The 19,129-nt window shown below is 36.9% G+C and overlaps 1 protein-coding gene across 7 annotated transcripts in view; it reads left to right on the top strand.

Moving 5' to 3' along the window:
* The window catches only part of LOC141436292 (uncharacterized), a gene marked incomplete at its 5' end in the record, with an annotated part of 183,851 nt that overhangs the window by 18,932 nt on the left and 145,790 nt on the right, over window positions 1–19,129 (top strand). For all 7 annotated transcript variants that reach the window (XM_074099201.1, XM_074099199.1, XM_074099202.1 and 4 more), the window contains 2 exon segments: window positions 6–119; window positions 3,152–3,229. In XM_074099201.1, coding sequence (XP_073955302.1) covers window positions 6–119; window positions 3,152–3,229 — 192 coding nt within the window.

Below are 19,129 nucleotides of genomic sequence, written 5' to 3'. Positions count from 1 at the left end.
TTTAGGTCGCGCAGGCGGCGGAGTGCGCCCGCGCGGTGGAGCTGCGCACGCAGCTAGCGGAGCACGCAGCGAGCGAGCTCGCCGCGCGGCGGGACGCGCGCGCGCAATGTCACAAACTGGTCAGTATTGTATTAATTATATTATACAGGATGATCAATCCAAATGGGTCAGTAGGGAGATATCAGGAATTACGACAGACAGCGTAATCTGTTCTTAGGAACCATGCTTCGATATAAGATTGAACAAAAATGGCATTCAACTACAAACACTACAAATAAATAAACGCTTGTGAATGTGTTTCTTTTTTACTTCTGATTCACACAGTCAACAATAACAACAAAAAACAACATTCATAACAAATTGTTTTACAGAGATTCGATTCCCGGTTATATACCTATCAGAGTTAGTTAAAACTATAAGGTTCCGTTTTTGCCAATTTGGCTCCGAACCTAAAAAATGAATTTCACTTTATTAAATCTAAAATCGAAGCTATGGTTCCTAAGAACAGATTTCGCTATCTCTCATATTATTATAGTTTCGGGCTTCTCCCTACTGACTCCTTTGGATTGATCACCCATATCCTAATTTATTGAATCAAATCAGGCGTTACTTTCGGAGGTAAATGAACTGAAACGATTACTTTGCTCACCCGCGACCACATCGCGTAAGGTCGCGGGTAAGCAAAGTAATTATTTCAGTTCAGTATTATATCCGTCAAGGAATTTGACTAAAGCACTACTACTTACTACTACTATTACTTATTCTGTGACTAAAGTAAAGCCAACGAGACGAGATATACTTACTTCACCTTTGTCTAAAGGGGCTCCCAGACGGGCTATATTTTCACTGCAATTTGTGGCCGGCAACTATTGGTGTCCCTCGCTTACTCACATGTTAGACAGGGACACCAATAGTTGCCGGCCACATATTGCAGTGAAAATATGGCCCGTCTAGGAGCCCCCTTATACGTCAAACGTCATTATTACTATCTCGCTCCTTTTCTGTCTCATGACATAATTTATCTCGTCTCGTTGGCTAGAGCTTACATACGTACTGTAAGGTCGGGGTTCTTTGATTCAATGAAGGGTAACTTTGACACAGCATTCTAGAAGGGTCTAATAAAACCAAAAGGCAAACAAAATAGTTTTTTTGTCACGTCACGTCAAAGTAGTCGTACGCCAAGTAGGTATGTGAATTTTAATATTTCACTTTTATTTAGTAACTAGCTTTTGCCCGCGGCTTCGTCCGCGTAGAATTCGGCTATTGCGCGCTGTTCCCTCGGGAACTGTGCATTTTTTCAAGATAAAAAGTAGCCTATGTCACTCGCGGGCCCATAAACTATCTCTATGCCAAAAATCACGTCGATCCGTCGCTTCGTTACGGCGTGAAAGACGGACAAACATACACACAAACACACACTTTCGTATTAGTAATATTAGTATGGATTCTTACTCTTATCTTACCTATTAATTGAAGTCATTACCGTGAAGTTATTATGAATGAAAAAGAAACGCGGATTAGGGTGAAGACCAAAAAGTTGCACGCCTTAATGCAGGTAGTTAAATTACTATTATTTTTTCCATTGTGACACGAAAATAAATCATACATTTATTAATCAATTTTCGTGTGACAATGGGAAAAAATAATAGTACTTAAATATAACTACCTGCGTTAAGGTGTGCAACTGTTTGGTCTTCATCCATTAACTGCCTAGATTACCGGAGTATCTCTTTTCTATCAATGAACTGAGCCGTCTGTCGAAATTAACGGAAATCAAGAAAAACACGACGTATAATGAGCTGAAAAGCAGCAGGTGGTAGGACCTTGTGCAAGGTCCGCCCGGATTGCTACCACCATCTTGCTCGCTAATACTGCCGTGAAGCAGCAGTGCTTGCACTGTTGTGTTTCGGCGTGGAGAGTAAGACAGCCGGTGAAATTACTGGCACTTGAGGTATCCCATCTTAGGCCTCTAGGTTGGCAACGCATCTGCAATACCCCTGGTGTTGCAGATGTTTATGGGCGGTGGTGATCTCTTACCATCAGGAGACCCACTTGCTCGTTTGCCATCCCTTCGAATAAAAAAAAAAGAAAAATAAAAGAAAAATAAAATTGCTTACATCTGGACATTAAATAACAACAGTGGCGTTTTTTAATTTAGTTAACTGTGAACTTGATACCTTTAGCTGGCTTTTCTGAACGAAAAAGGAAAGACGAGCATTAAAACTTTAAGATTTTTTATTATCCTAATGGCATTTAAATCTGAGGCAAGCGTAGGCGACTTCTATGTTAGAGCTAGATTGATCGAGTCAAGTTTCCTTAAATGCTCCTAATATTATAGTAATGTCATTTGCGCTAATAAAGACAAAAAAAATATTATTGGATTATTATTCATAGCATGATGACAAAAAAATAAAAGACCGGCCAAGAGCGTGTCGGACACGCCCAAGATAGGGTTCCGTAGCCATTACGAAAAAATCAAGTAATATTATGTGCGTTATAACACAGTTAAAATACTTCCTACAGTCTTAAAATCTATTACCAGAGAAAGAGCGTATCTTCACGGCACTTAAGTCCTTTTGTTGAGAAGCGCAGTTTTTCGGCAATAACTCAAAAACGGTATATCCGATCATGTAGAAACTAATTTTCATTGAAAGTTTTTATTAAGCGTTACCTTTCCATATTTTTTGTATATTTTATGGACAAACGGTTTACAAGATAAAGGGGGGGGGGGACACACAAAATTTTTGCTACTTTGGGAGCGATACATTTCCGGAAATCTTCACTTAATCAAAAAAGTTGAGCTGTCGAACTATGTGGCACACGTTGATGCGAGGTAAAAAAATGATTTTTCAATTTCTGTTACGCGTATGGAGTGCCCCCCCTGTATAATTTTTTAATTTAACTACAAAACTAAATAGAGGCTTTGACATGACATCTGTACTCCAAATTTCATTGATATACATCTTGTAGTTTTCGAGTAAAATGCCTGTGACATACGGACGGACGGAGAGACAGACAGACAGACGGACCTGACGAAACTATAAGGGTTCCGTTTTTTCCATTTTGGCTCCGGAACCCTAAAAATGTATGAAGATGACGAATAATGTAGCGCAACGAATAATCTAATAGCAATTTCTTTTTCTCACCGCAGCTGGAGGAAATAAAATCGAAGGAGCGCGTGATAGCGCAGTTGAAGAGGGAGACAGCGCGAGGATCCAAGGAATCTCAGGTTAGTTTTAAAGCATTTCCTAACGTAATTTCATGACGGAACTCTATAGTATAGGACTCAATTATAATTTTTCATCGTACCTATAGTTAGGTGCGTTGAGTCGTATAAAGGCTGAGGACTTATAGACGCCTGTGCCCTGCAGTGGGCTTCGGCGCACAGGCTTCCTTACGGAATAAGGGCTTGATTTGTAGTTCCCACGCATGCCTAGTGCGGATTGGAAACTTGACTCGTTAAATTTGTTTAATGGTACTTGCACGTTTCCTCACGATGTTTTCCTTCGCAACAAAGCTTATGATAATGTAATTCGCACATGAATTCAGAAAAACTCAAGCATCGAGCCCGGGCTCGAATCTACAACCCTCTGCTTGAGAGAATAGGCCACCACTAAATTACGTTTACTTATGTGTGATTTTTATTAATGATATAAAATGACTTTTGACCGTCACGAGTCATTATTCTAAAGGGTTTCGAGTAGTCAGCATTTAGAATGCTTAGGGAGTTGTGTAACGCCGCGGCATTTTGTTATGCGCCGGCGCACACTACCCGCTTTACGATTTCCAGAAACCCAAGGGCCGCTTTTATAGTTCTGAGAACATCCTCGCCTTTGTTGCTTCAAACTGGTTGACCAAAAAGAAGTGTTCAAGTTGAGCATGGAATAAATTCAAAGTCAACATTGTGGCCATGTTCAAGTTTATCTAGGTAATGTACAAAAAAGAGCATCCTGGTCGAGAAATGCCGTTCTATTATCAAACAACATACATACTTAAACAAAAAACGGAAGATTAGATACTACTCCATCACCAGACCCTGGATACCACTCTTGGTTGAAGTACACCCTAAGATAATTCTAAGAAGCCCAAACACGGCTAGATATCGTTCTTCTGATTCGGAGTTCTTGTGCCTAGATTCCGACTCTACCATCAGACCAATTCGATGGTACCATATTATTATATTGTCGTCGAAACTGCTCATAAATATACCAAGCATTGTGTCAATTCCACGTAGGAAGTTCAAAGATTCTATTATGTTACGGTGGATCTAGATACCTAAGCGTCTTAAAAACAAAATAAATTATCACAGAACTTGGCTAAAAATACTTTTTGGTAGTAAAATGTAGGGATGTATAGCTACCTCATTCCGACATTTTAAACACACCGTGTGAATACGCCCGGGGCGTCGTGGCCAAGGAATCCCTCGTAATTCTATCCCAAAGGAATGTGAAAGCCAAGCCTACCTATTAAACTAAATAATAAGGGTATTTAAGTAAATGTAGAGTCCAGTTATGAGGGTTTTTTGACAGACCAAATATCGCTAGATGCCTTAGTATCGAGATGTCGGTTTGACGCTTAGTAAAAGAGAAGTAGGTTCACTACAAACAAAAGTACATCGCGCGGCTTAAATGTGTGCGCGCCGGCTGGCGCCGGTAGGTATATACGCACGCACCCGCCGCACGCACACACTAATAATTTAAGGAGGATTAAGTTTTCTGTAGTCAAGGCGGCGCTGCCGTACGGACGTTTTGATTTTAGCTCGCTCGTCTTGCGCTCGCTTCGCGAGATGATCACCTTTTACGTTCGCGTACTCGTACTTACGTATTTTTTAGTATTAGGTAGGGCAGAAGTACTGGTTTTGGCCACCTTAAGCCCGTTTTTGGCCGGCTGACATTAGCAGTCATATATAAAAAGTTATAGTATTAAAACAATATGTTTAGTGAGTTTTAAAAAGTTTATAATGATTTATTACTTTAAATTTATTTCAAACGCATATTTAAACAATAAATGGCCACAAACGGTACTTCTGCCTTATAGTTGTAAATTAGTAGTATATAAGTGTAGTGTAATAGTTTCGTGAACATATGAACCAATAATAGATACCTACCTACCTACCTATAAAAAATAGTTATAGTATTATGTGTAGGTAAACATGAGTAGTATGTACACTGTCACCATCACCACTCCGGCGAATTTATAAATAATATTTTTAAATTTAGTATAATAATAATATTATTAAAATTTTTTGGCGGTTGGTAATTAATCTAAAATAGGCATCGACAACACTAAGCGTCCGCGCCGGAGTGAGCAGTTAAGTCTCCTAAAAGGTCGGAGTGTGCATACTTCTCCTCTTTCACTATGCGGTTTGACGTTAGAGTCTTACTTGCGATCGGCTCATACAGGGTGCTTCTGACAATGGGGATTTAAATTCAAGGTTCGATTCTGCTCGCCTAACTAAGCTACTTTTGTTTTGAACATGAAACTACCGTGAGACTCACTCATATTAAATGATATTGTAAAGGATAACTCACGTCTTAAACCGAGTTGAGCTTGACATGTTTCGGGCTAATTCGTAGCCCTTCTTCTCAGGAGCACGCGACTCGGCGGCTGCAGCAACACGCACATTACGCGCCACCGCTCTGCTCGCGCGACTGCCCGACGAAACTTTACTTTTGTTTTGTAATATTTTCAAGTACTTAATTTTAATTTAGATAATTTATTGATCCAGTTAAATTATCGTTAAAATCAGTGCTCGGACATGGCGGTGTTACTGCTATCTAGGTACGGGTGGCCTTTAAATATTTTTTGCCATTTATTTGACATCTCTTCGATAAACATGTGTTGTCAATTTAGTATTGTATTGCATACATTGAAAATTACATTTAATATGTATGAAAAGAGAAATTAACAGTGGTCATATTTAAAAAAAAATGCGGAACAAAAGTAGCTCATTTAAGCGAGGTTTGAGTTTGAGGGAATAATAATACCTATACAAGGTGTTAATTAAGTAACTGAAGAGTAGAATCGATTACACTATGTTTTAAATTAGGTTGTGTTTGTGTTTTTAAATCCCTTTTTTATTGTGCGTACTCTGCAACAGGCACCAATTAAATATTTTAGCGAGGTTGCATACTATTTCGATAATTTAATACTGGCTGGTTTGCTGTCACTGTGTGATTTCCTTCTAAAAACGTCAAAACGCAACTGACAATACGTCAAACTGACAAATATCATAATGAGTTTGAATTGATTGAAATCATAGTGAGAGTTGAATGAAGTGGAATTACTGACTTAGCAAAACACACGAATATCTTTTAAAATAATAAAGGTACTAAAAATTAACTAATAATTAATTTATTGAATCAGGCGTTACTTTGCGGAGTCATATCAATGAACTAAAAGAATTTCCTTGCTCACCCGCGACCTTACGATAGCTAAGCTTATGCAAAATATGCGTGTTCATGCAGTTCCGCCACCTCCACACTGTAAGAACACACACAAATCACACAAACCCATCTATCACCACCACCACACTACACTGACGCGTTTCGAACTCAACCAGAGCTCATCTTCAGAGTGACACAACCGTACACCATGCTACCAGTTGTTAGACTAACGAACCACAACCAGAAACCACGTGGAGACCAGTTGCTCATTAAAAAATGTTAGACACGAGAGCAATATAGGATTTTGGGATCATTGTTCACTGTTAAGGTTAATCGCCGCATAAAACACTACCAAAATTACACTTCAACTAGCCAAAGAAACAGAAATAGCAAAATTAGATATTGTCTACATCCGCCATCTTCGAATGCTACAAATCGAAATATCTGTTAAATCTTATTTATAATACGTTAAAGGCATTTAGTGGTGGTGGTGGTGGAGGTATACCTGAGCGCCAAATGCCAAATACCTGAGCACCAAATTGCTTTAACGTATTATAAATAATACAATAAATATTAATAAATATAAATTTATTTTGATATCATTTGCAGCAAGAAAACCACTGTCGTTTTAAGTCATAATAATTTAAAGTCTCACGCTACATTTTGTTACGATTCATGTTACTTAGTAAAACTTAGCAATGTTACATTGTCATGCGAACTCACTTCCTTGGAAGACGCGTATTCAAGAGTCATCCATCCATTCATATACAGTTGCTAAAGTTTCTTCAAAAATACATATCATGTTAGAGTTATACATGGCAGTTTAACCTAGTTAGTATATACGTCCAGTTAATATTCAAACGTATTGGAATGATTTAACAGATATTTCGATTTGTAGCATTCGAAGATGGCGGATGTAGACAATATTCAGGTATGCTCAGGTATAAACTTCTAAATACGCATTAAGTAGTCAATATCATCATCATCATCATCGAAGATGATCACTGTTGAATAAAGGGCTCCTTTATAACGCCACAATTGACGGCAACGTGGCCATTGCATCGACCGGCTGCCTATAGCTCTCGCAAATTTCGCGATGTTGTTAGTCCACCTAGTGGAAGGTCTCTCAACGTTTGGCCTTCGTAAGCAGTCAGTTTGATTTCTAACAGAAAGATATTTCTATTACTCTATGACGAAAATTATAAAATGAGAAAATTATAGGGAAACGAGTCCGACTCGCACTTGACCAATTTTTTATAACGGACCTCTAGCTAGGCTCTACCATCACTTCTTTGTTTTCGTTAGGTAAGGTACCTACTGTTTAAATTATTTTTAGAAAAATATTTATTGGTAGTTATTACTCATTCGACACTCTTTTGTGCGGATTACTTATTTGCGGTGAAAGAAAACATCGTGAAGAAAAACCTGCACAAACCGGCGAAGCAATTCAATGGTGCATGTGAAGTTCCAATTTGCACTGGGCCCTCGTGGGAACTATCGCCCAAGTCCTCTTATTCTGAGAGGAGGCCTGTGCCCAGCAGTGGGACGTATATAGGCTGGGATGGGTGACTCTTACATATTTTAACTTGTTTGTCATCTGATTCGATTGAAGTGGTGAGCTCGCTGGACTCCGAGATCGCGCGGGAGTCGCCATCTTATTCTCGAACTCTCTTAGAACGCTAACTCGCCTCTTGCATCCACCACTATTGCGATATCGTCCGTCAGTCCATCTTGTGGGAGCGCTTTATCTTCCGCTTCGTGGTTACCACTCGAAGACTTTTCTCTCCCAACTCTTATCTGTTCTTCGAGCGATGTGGCCCTCCCATCTCCACTCCAACTTGCATATTCTTCGAGCTATTTCAGACTTCGGTATGTCACAAATATTTGAATCTACATTTTTAACACAGAAGATTCGCAATTTGAAGTAAGGGATCGCCAATTACCAAAGAAGTGGTTTTCAGGTCACTCGATATTTTGTAGATTTGTATCGTCTCAATGTTAAGTCGACCAAGAAATTGGTTTACCACCCTAAGGTTTAAAGTTATTTGTAGCGCTTAAAACGTCAAAGCCTATTTTCAATCACAAGTCAATATGACAATCAGCCCTATTGTTTTATTTCTGAAGTAGGAACGGTCATTAAAATTGATAAAGCACTTTCTTGGCCGACCAGACATTTGAATACACCGTCTGGTTTACCCGAAAAGGGCTCTACATTACATAATAAAGTTATTACTTTATTTTTCATTGAGTACAATGTAACAGATGATATAAAGCAACCTCAATTAATGACCAGCTTTCTAGTGAAGCTTTGGAACATGCAAGAACTAATAAATATTAAAGCCTCTTTCTAGAACGATTTTCCACATGTTAGCTCCAAGAAGCGTTTACCCGCGGTTCAGAAATTCATTAAAATTTTCTTTTATTTATCACAGAGAAAGTGGTTACGAAAATGAATAAAACATTAATTTCGAACTCGAACTCATTACATTACTCAGAATTATTAAACTTATTCACGCGATACTACCATATTATTCTTAACGTCAAAGACCACACAGATGGTAATCAAAACAAAAGCAATAAGGTTCCTTACTCCCAAACGTGTCTATGGCATAATTAAAAAAAAGACGCGGGATTCAGATAAAAAACCTGCGTCCCATCCCATTATCATGATTCGGTGTGGTCGTGCGTCGCTAACCGTCCGCGGTTTAAACTCCGCAGACAGATTCGGGCTGCCGCGGCGCGCGCACGTCGCCATTTTGTATTTCTCCGCTAAGTTGGCAATCCGCGTTCTGTTTGAAAATAACGTCCAAACTCGATTGAGCGTGCTTGACTTTAATTCACGTGAATTAAAAAGTGTTCTGTGACGTTTGTGTTGAGTTTCATTATTTTTTTTATGTTTTTGAAATAACTTTGTGACTGTGTAGAGCGACCGTGTAGAGTCGTGATCTAACGTTGCTTTGGGACTTTATATTTCGGATTTACTTTCTATCTATGTAAGTATCCGTTTTATTGTTTTTATTTATCTTATTAGATGGCTTGAAATTTTTTGACTCACCAGTGAAAGCTTACCGTTTGGATTTGTTTTAAATCGGTATTGCACTTGTAATAGTATTTTTTCTTATTAGAATTTAGCTAAAGTTACGTCTGAATTGCTATAATTTGGTGCATGTCTAGTACCTAGATATATGGGCTGTTTATTTTTAATTGAAATTGCTAAAATGGTCATGAAATCGTAATTAAAATTGTAAACATAATTGATCAACAGTGCAGCTGTACCTACTAGGAATTATCGACCGCTAATGATCTAAAATACCTACCTAATCGCAGGAATTAGCGATAAATCGCAAAAGGCTAGTTAATTACGTATTTCGACAGGAAATGTTAGTTCAGAGATATCGAACAGCGCATAACGGTTACATTTAGTTCTTCAGCCGAAGCGTTGGCCTTAGACTTAGAGTACTTAGATGATACTTTGTAACTTTTTGTTGACATTTAAAAAAACCTTTTCTTTTTGGTGGCCGGTTAACGTTCTAAATTCGAATATTGTGTGTGAGAGTCCATTATGAGAACCGTCGATTGAGATCAGAAGGTCAATTTTTGAAATTATACATTGGAAAGTGTGCTGAAAGTTTATTTTGGTTCGAAAATATTAAAAATACGAGAACAAAAAGTTTTTGAAAAGTTTTAGGACAAAGTCTCAACTAGGTGTGTTTTACGAATTTTCCCTATCCTCACGCTAAAAGTAACCTTGATCATAATTCATAACGTAATTTTGATAGCATTACTGTTTTCGCCACGCCAAAGCTAATAATGTCATCATGGAACACCTTTTTAATTATGAAAACGAAGGCTTGGTTGGTATTACCTCGTTGCACGAAACGGTCGTTATTATTGTCTGTGGCATACCAATATAAAAACATATTTAATTAGTGCTAGTAATAGAAAGGGTTCAACGTTATTTAACAGGATTATATAGACTGCACTTTCACGTAACAGTTGTATGTATTCAGTTTGTATGCATAGCTGCAAACGCTGAAATAGTTTGAGAAGAACCTATTAAAACAATATTAATTCTTGGTGCTCTTTTATATTAACGTTGTGTCTATTGTGATCTCACTCTGTATGAGAGTTAAATTATCCAAAATACCTTACAATTACGCCACAGCCACAAATTAACAGAAATCAAATCAGTGACTTTGACTTTGACGCTCCCTCACACTCCTAAGACGTTTCCCCATCCAAATAAAAAGAAGAATAATCTTTACGTACAAAATAATACCAGCCAGTCAGTCAGCAACTTATCCATTTCTGTCTGGCACGCCGCAAACATCATCAGCGGTAAAAGTCAAAAGAAAAAAAAATCAAAGGAACATAATTCGATCTATTCATTCCTTCAGAACCTGTACTCTCGATAAAGGTACAAGTGCACCCATCGAACAAGTATTCACTATAATAAATAACTGTCATTCCGTCCGTCCGTCTGCTCGTAAAGAACTTTCTACTTGCTCGAACCGCTGAACACAACTCGCCTTAATAATTGTGCTTTCAAAACTTATCACGTATTTTGATGTGCGCACCATCGTTATTATAAACTTATTTTTTAAACATTTAAATTTGTGTTTGGCTGGCTGTTATATTACCTTGACCGGCATGATTTAAAAATAAAAGAGCAGATTGATTCTCAATTTAAATTTGCGTAAACGTTTCGAATGGAATGAAACGAATCTCATCTAAGTATTTATAATGTGTTTAAACCGTGACATTATAACAGATTTAAATATTATGATTCGATATTGAATGCGCTTTTGATATTTATCAACAATTCATGCAACAATTTATCCGGAGAAATTGAACCCTTATTTATTCGTCGGTGCTCTTCCTTTGGCATCTTGTTATGAAAACAGGTTTGACTAAAGAATCAGCGCGACAAAACAATCAATTGTTTTTCAATCGAGTTTAATCGATTGTTTACGTTTAATTCGCAAAACAAAAGTAAACGTTTAGTGAAAGTAACTACGCGTTCCTATTCTGTTATCAGAGGATGCTGGTAGTGATATTAGTATTACAGTAAGATAAGATGCACTCGAGATAGTCGATAACGCTCGTTTAGAATAGTCGAGATAAAACTGCAGTCACGAATCTCGACGTGTGACCGTGAGCCGGTGAGCTCTTAGCACTTGGATTGTTGTTCTATAGTAGAATAACGATATACTCACGACAACCTCGTATATGGAGTGGTCAGATACATACGAGCTGTCATCGTGACGGACGTAATGCTTACCTAAATATTTCTTTAGGCAACATGCCATATGTTTTCTAAACGCCCTTTAAAGAATTTCCGTGGTTTTGTTACGATATTACCTGTAACGTCCTCCATTTGGGCGAAAAGACCTTCCTTCAAGTCAATTTTCATTATTGAGTAAGCGGTCAACCATAATTATTAGTTTTATTACTAAGGCAATTAAGTAAGTACTAAAACTAAAATTTACTGTAGAGTTAGGTTAAGATTTTGGGGTTTTTGATAAGTGAATATTAATTTTAACTTGCTATCTTAAATAGTTTTTTGGGACTAAATAGATGAATATTGAAACAATTCTGTTTCCTAAACGAGTGTCTTAGATGAACTTTACAATCAAAAGTCAGGATCATTTCGAATTTCGGTTGAACTAGTTAGTTAGGTAAAGACTAGTTTCTATTGTATAACCCTAGAAACTTATTGGTGAAGAACGAATGAGTATGTTTCCCTCTGGTCTTTGAAAAAAACGTCAGCGCATTCAGGTCACCGTTCACCGCCTGCAGTTCGACATATGACCTCGTATAGTCTATGGCACGGCACACAATTGAACGAACGGAAATAAAGAGCGAATAAAAACGTCTTAGATTCTTGTTGTCTTTGATTGATCGTTTGTTTTGTGTGCTATTGTTTATTATCTCAGTTTCATTTTTGCGTTTCTATTATGTACGTTAATTAGTTAAAAGTATTTTAAAACAACGACATTTCTCATTCAATATTTGATAACACTTACGTAAATGTGTTTAAACAATTAGCATACGTTAAAAAAAGTTTTAGAATAATTAAGGTAATTTGTTGCCAAAATGTTAAATGCTTTTGAGCCGTTAAGATACATCATTACTTTCACTATTTTCACTTACTTACACATATTATATTATAACACTTAAGCACTGACATAAACGTACCAACACCATTTTAAATAATCAAATCCATTTTTAATAAATACATAAAAATTAGAGATGATAATTGTAAAACCGCGATGTAAATAGGATCGAAAGATTTGAAATTTTGTATGCATTTGACTTAGGTAATTAAATATGTGGAATCCTTGTATACGTGTGATATTAAAAATATTGAAAGAAAAGGTACGATTTTAATTTCTTGGCCTTAACACAAAGTATGACTCTATATCTCTACTTGGAATTTTCGTCTGCAGGAAAATGTTGCCAATAGGTGTGATTGTCTTTCTTTCTTGACGAGCTGGTCAAGTTTTGATTGTCTGTCACCCTCGACGAAGCTCCTCGCGGCCTCTTGTGCTAAAGGCCGTAATGCGAATAAAATAATATTATAAATAAAATGCATTCTATAATTGTGATCTTAAAAACATCTGCGAAACCCGTTTCTATGAACTAGGTACACAAATTAATCTGAAACAAGGAAATGGGCTGTAAATTTATAATATAATAAATAAACGACATTCCAGTTTAACAGTTTCATTATTTACGATTACACGTGTAACTGTATTATCGTAATGAAAGCTTCGATCGGCGGAAGTGAGTTCGCAAATCGTCTCTGGCGCAGACCATAGGAAATCTTAGAATAGGTTGCTTTAACGGTTTAGGTTACAGGTGGTAGGATCTTGTGCAAGGTCCACTCGGATTACTACCACCATCTTGCTCGCTAATCCTGCGTGAAGCAGCAGTGCTTGCACTGTTGTGTTTCGGCGTGGAGAGTAAGACAGCCGGTAAAATTACTGGTACCTGAGGTATTCCATCTGAGGCCTCTAGGTTGGCAACGCATCTGCAATACCTGGTGTTGCAGATGTTTATTGGCGGTGGTGATCTCTTACCATCAGGAGACCCACTTGCTCGTTTGCCATCCAGTAGAATAAAAAAAAAGGCAAGTACGTTTTTAAAGTTAAGTTTTTAAGTTAGTTTTTAAGTTAGTAGTTTTGAACTGACTTTAATAAAGAAGAAAGCTTCGTGTTCTGCTGTATATTACTACTTTATATTACTACTTGAAAGTTCGACTTTAGCGACATATTCATTTGATAGAATCTTGTTTAAAAATTGATAGACCACTTATTTGGCTGATGGTACACGATTCAGTTTCCTTAACTGTATATCGTATACGTGGACTTTACACTTAGAAACACGAAAACGGGTCACATCTCATTCTGCTACAAAATGCATTAAATAGTGAGTATGAATGAAACACTCCCGCAAATAACTTAATAGAAAGTTTTATTTCCCTTAACCACAAATAAAACATATGTTACTGATTTAACAGGTACAAAAACGTCTTACAAAATTGCACGAGCAAGAAAAATAAACGAAAACCAATTCCAATCCGGTATTGAAATCAATAATGCTAGTAAGTGGCAAGTACGACGCATCTCGGCGGCCATTGCACCGACCGTTAGATAGCTTATTCGCTCTTATAATGATACTGGTGTAATACAAAATGTGGAATTAAAAAAATGAGTCAGTTTGTATTGAACAAAAACAAGGAAAAAGTACGTATACACGCTACGTCGTTGATAATAAATAGAATTTGCTGGTAAATTTAGACCCAATGATAAGGGAACGAAAACAGAGGCTGTAAATGACGAGTACTGTGAAAACGATTATATTTGAAGATAAAAGAACGAATATTATACCTAAATAAGGCAGAATGAAGAGGTAAGGAAAAGGAAGATCGATATTACATTAATTTAATCTAATTCCAAATTTAGGAGAACGTTAACTCCGAGTCATATTAAGAAGTCCAATAGAACTGGCAGAAGAAAGGGACAAGATGCAAATTCTGTACTAATAAGTAAGAGTATGGTCGACCAAGAAAGTGCTTTACCAATTTCAATGACCATTCCTACTTTAGAAATAAAACAATAAGGCTGATTATCATATTGACTTGTGAGTGATAATAAGCTTAGACGTTTTAAGCGCTATAAATGGCATTAAACTGTAGGGTGGTAAACCAATTTCTTGGTCGACTATACAACGGAAATGTTGATAATAATAAAAGTTAAAGATTGTAGTTTTTCTTGTTGTATTTTATTTATTACAAAGTCTTAATTAAGAAAAGCCAATATGTTCACACACTTGTAACTAGCGAGAAATTCAAGGGCATTTTTTAAAGTAAGTACAAGTACCTAATTGAAAAATAGTCTGTTGAGATTCACCAAAAATACATGTTTAAGGATATCACTTTGAAATTATTTTTACTACGGTATTCCTGTTTTAAATTCAACACAAACTTTATGTTTCCAGTATGTAAACATACCTAGTATTTTCACTGTCACAGATGTGATTCCCAAAAAGCTCGTTTCCTGGTCATTTCCCTATTTGGGGTCTGCTCTTCTGATACTTTTCACTTTTGGCGGTTTTGCATCATCTCTTTCGTCTTGTTTATCGTCTGTTAAACCTCTAAGGTAAAACCTGTTGGATGGTTTGATCCCAAGCTTCGCGATTCGCTACATAATAAATGAAACTAGCTTACGGCTCCGCAAGAAACATTGTTTGCTCACATGTTTTACTTACAGTATTCGTACGTACACTTAACATAGTTGACTTCTATACAATATTGAGGCTGCTCCTCTACAGTTTATTTCTATTATTATTTTATATCCTGCTCACAGTTATGGGTTACACCACAAACAAAATATTTTAATATGCGATTATTTTTCATTTTAATTATCGCAGAAAACTTATTGAGTGATATACGTAAAGACTACCGATTATCTTTACTTAATTTTCCCGCATATTAAGTATATATGGCCCATGATAATGATAATGGATCTATAAATTATTTCTGCCATTAAACATCCTAACATCACTGAAGGACAACATGTTTATATGTGCCTTGGATTTGGATTATTGTATGGATGTTGACAGCACAGATATGTTCTGTTTTAAAAACTATAGCAAAAACAATACACATTTATTGAAGCGAATATGTTTCATTGTAACAGTAATGCCTTCTCACGCGTCATTGCGACAAACGTACAGTTTAAATTACAGTCCGATTTTGCAATTAATCTAAACTCAGGTCAGCCTTTATATAAGCTGAATTTGATACCGTTTTCATGCGAGCTGTGTTGCGTGAGCGATTCGTTCAGGTTTCGGTATCGCCTTGACGGTTCGGTGTAGAAATCGACAATTACACCGTTTATACAATTCTACAATTTCTAAAAAGTTCGTATTGCCGTGTAATCCGAAAGGGGGGATGTGGCGTCAGAAATCAGAAATTAATAGCGTACATACTTTTATTTTTGTCAACGCGACATTGACCCAGACATGGTATTGGAATCGATATTAATCGAGCAAACATACGCGTTTTTGTTATTGAATTTGATGGTAATGGATTCACTTCTATATTAGAGCTTAGAGTGTCACTTATAATTTATTTCAAGGACTTATAATATGTCACTGACCGAGGTGTGTAGGCCTTTCACACATGGACTGATTCAGGCAAAGGTCGAAGAAATAATTATGGTGTTCTTTGGGGTAGGCATATGTCCAGTAGTGGACGTTTTTCGGCTGACGATCTTAATCAGTAGGCAACAATTTTTCAGATAGCTTACAGTAGCGATAATATTTTTACGCAAAAAAACCGTCGGCGATCTTATGAATCTAGGCCGATCGACCGACGGATACTCGTCTCTTGCAAACCGTAAGAAAAAATTGCTTCAACAAGATGAAATAACTTGCCTTATTGTTATGGGTCGAATCTTCGACGTCGTTTTTAAACCACTTCTAGTGATCGTATTGACTTGAAATTTGGTGTACATGAAAATTGAATGTCATTGTAAATATAGTTAACGAAAAGTACGCTCAGCAAAAAAGTTCGTACTAAAAATGAAATTTTAACAAAATGTTATTTAAATCGGAAGCGCTTAAATAAGATGAGGTTAACATTAGACCCCACGTGTTAATAAGGCAATTTACGAGCCTCCGGACGCCGCAAACGGCCCCGTCACGATCAGCTTTCCACTATGATAACTTACAAAAGCTTTTCTCCCGTTTACTTACAAATGCATCTATTTACGTCCCTGTGCTTATGGGTAATTTCTTTTAATAGGCTGGTTACATTTACTTATACAAAAGTTCATTATATATTATAATAATTCAGTCGCCTCGTCATTATTTATTATACCGTAATCAGTTGCATACACTTCATGTAGCCGAATAATTACTTTGCATAAAATGTTCTTGGCATAAGACTCATTTCGTATACTTTCGCATAACGAAAACTATCGCACTATTTTCTCAAAAAATGCCCAAACAGAAAAGAAATGCCAACAGAGAAGTAATTTAGGTAAGGAGGTTACTAGTGTTAGAACTGTGATCCAACCCAGAACTTACACCCCTACTTACATCGCACAAGGTGTTAGGTCAAACCAGGCTAGGCGATATGAATTTTATGCAAACTATGTTATGCGATATAAGTTTCGGCGATACGCGATAAAATAAATTATGTTACAAAAGGTAGATCCAATTGCATTAAATAGGTATTGGGAACTCATAAAATAGTAAGCACAGTTATATCTATTATCCGCGTATAAAAAAACCAAGAACTGAATATTGTTCGTAATTACTCAAAATATAAAAAGAAATACGCAAACACGATTTTTATTACACATAACTCAGACACTTTACATTAAGTAGGAAACACATTTGTTCCGAGTTTACTTGCTTTGCTTTCAAGCAATTAATGCTGCAACCGTAACATTTTATGAATTGAAATTGAAAAACGATACTAACAAGCGTTTTAATAGTTTTAATTTCATTTCTTACGGCAAAGGTAACTTTTCCGTATACATTCAATACTAAGACCGTACGTACGGCCTCTGAACAATCAGCCATTTTACCTGTCATTTTCTAATTTAGAGGCGTTTTCCAAACCGCTAAACGAAAGCGTTTGCTGTCATTACAGTACAGGGCTACCATTGTTTCCTGAGGCACTGTTTGTTCACGCATGTTGGACTGGAGAAAGGTTTCCTGGTCCTAAGTTGTTAGTGTGTGTAATGGCTCCACGCGAGGAAAGGACATATTCATTGGTTCATTTAATTGTGGTGTGTTCAGTGCAAACGTACTTAAGGTGACATTGGATAAAACGGTATAATAACAGAGGTTTTCTTCAATGATAATGTTTTTTTTATATCAACCTGTTATAATCCCTCGTCTTCCTTACTAATATTATAAATGCGAAAGTAACTGTTATCTTATCTCTTCACGCTTATACCCCTGAACCAATTGAGACGAAATTGGTGTGCAGATAATTTGACGACATACATTTTTTATAACAGAAAATTGCATAGGTAGTTCCCGCGGGATAGAGAGGGACAATATGAAAAGTACTGGCAAAAGCTAGTTTAACATAGGTACATAGGGTTTATATTTATGCTTGTTTTCATCATTCTCCTCTTAGAAAATATTGTACAAAGAGATCACGCTCCGAGTTAAGTAGGTATGTATGTATGTAAACTCTTTATTGTACAAAAGAAAATAAACAAAAATACAATTGGTAGAACTTACTTTAAGTAACTTACTTATTTTAAGTTTGCTTTTAGGTTTACTTATTTTAAGTTTTACGTTATGGAAAGACTATTAATAATAACAGAATTTAGTTTGATAAAGTTTTGCGATTTGTCCTTCCGTTGCAGTTAATGATAGTGGGAGGAGAGGATGATGACGCTCAAATATCCATCCAAACGGTCATTTCGTCGGTCGAGTTTTGGCTTTCATTTGTTTCCGTTAAATATAAATATCATTGGACATTATTGACACCAATTGACCTAGTCCCAAACTAAGCAAAGCTTGTATACTAAATAGGCAACGGATATATTTTCTCGCACTGAACACGTGTCTTCGACTTCTGTATTCACTCTCATCATAAGTATCAGCTGTCGGTCCACTGTTAGACATAGGTGTACTCCATCTTCATTTCACTTGTCACTTCATCACTTCTGTATTCATCGGGCCAATATTATCTCGCTACCATCGCACTGTTATTGGCACGTACGTCGCGGTTTTAGAAAGTAAATTCAATTTCAAACTACCACTAATTAATTACCACGACATAAAGATCCCTATCTCGTTACAAATTGAATTATTTCGCATTCGCCAGCTGAGTGTATATTCGTGTTCGCTTTTAAGAAAATTCGCGATTTTGCGAGGAAATAGGATGTGGTTGTGGTCACTTTCTTACCGGTATGTGGCTCACAGTAATGAGTTGCTGACGGCATGAGATGCGTAAAGTGTGCCGGCATGCTTTAAAGAAGTCACGTAATGTCTCTTTAGCGTAAAGGCTTCTCTTGACTTACATAGTAGGTATATGTACTGTTAGATTAGTCAATCATAATAATAATAAAATTTATTTATTCAGATTACTAGGATAATATTAAATATATTGACCCGAATAACTCACGTCTTAAATCGAGTTTAGCCCGACTTGTTTCGGGCTTGTCCGTAGCCCTTCCTCTTCGGAGCAACGCGACTCGGCGTCTGCT

This window comes from Choristoneura fumiferana, chromosome 16, assembly GCF_025370935.1.
Source record: "Choristoneura fumiferana chromosome 16, NRCan_CFum_1, whole genome shotgun sequence".
Lineage (NCBI taxonomy): Eukaryota > Metazoa > Arthropoda > Insecta > Lepidoptera > Tortricidae > Choristoneura > Choristoneura fumiferana.
The sequence above is the reverse complement of the archived record's forward strand: the minus strand, read 5'-3'. Positions and strand labels throughout refer to the sequence as shown.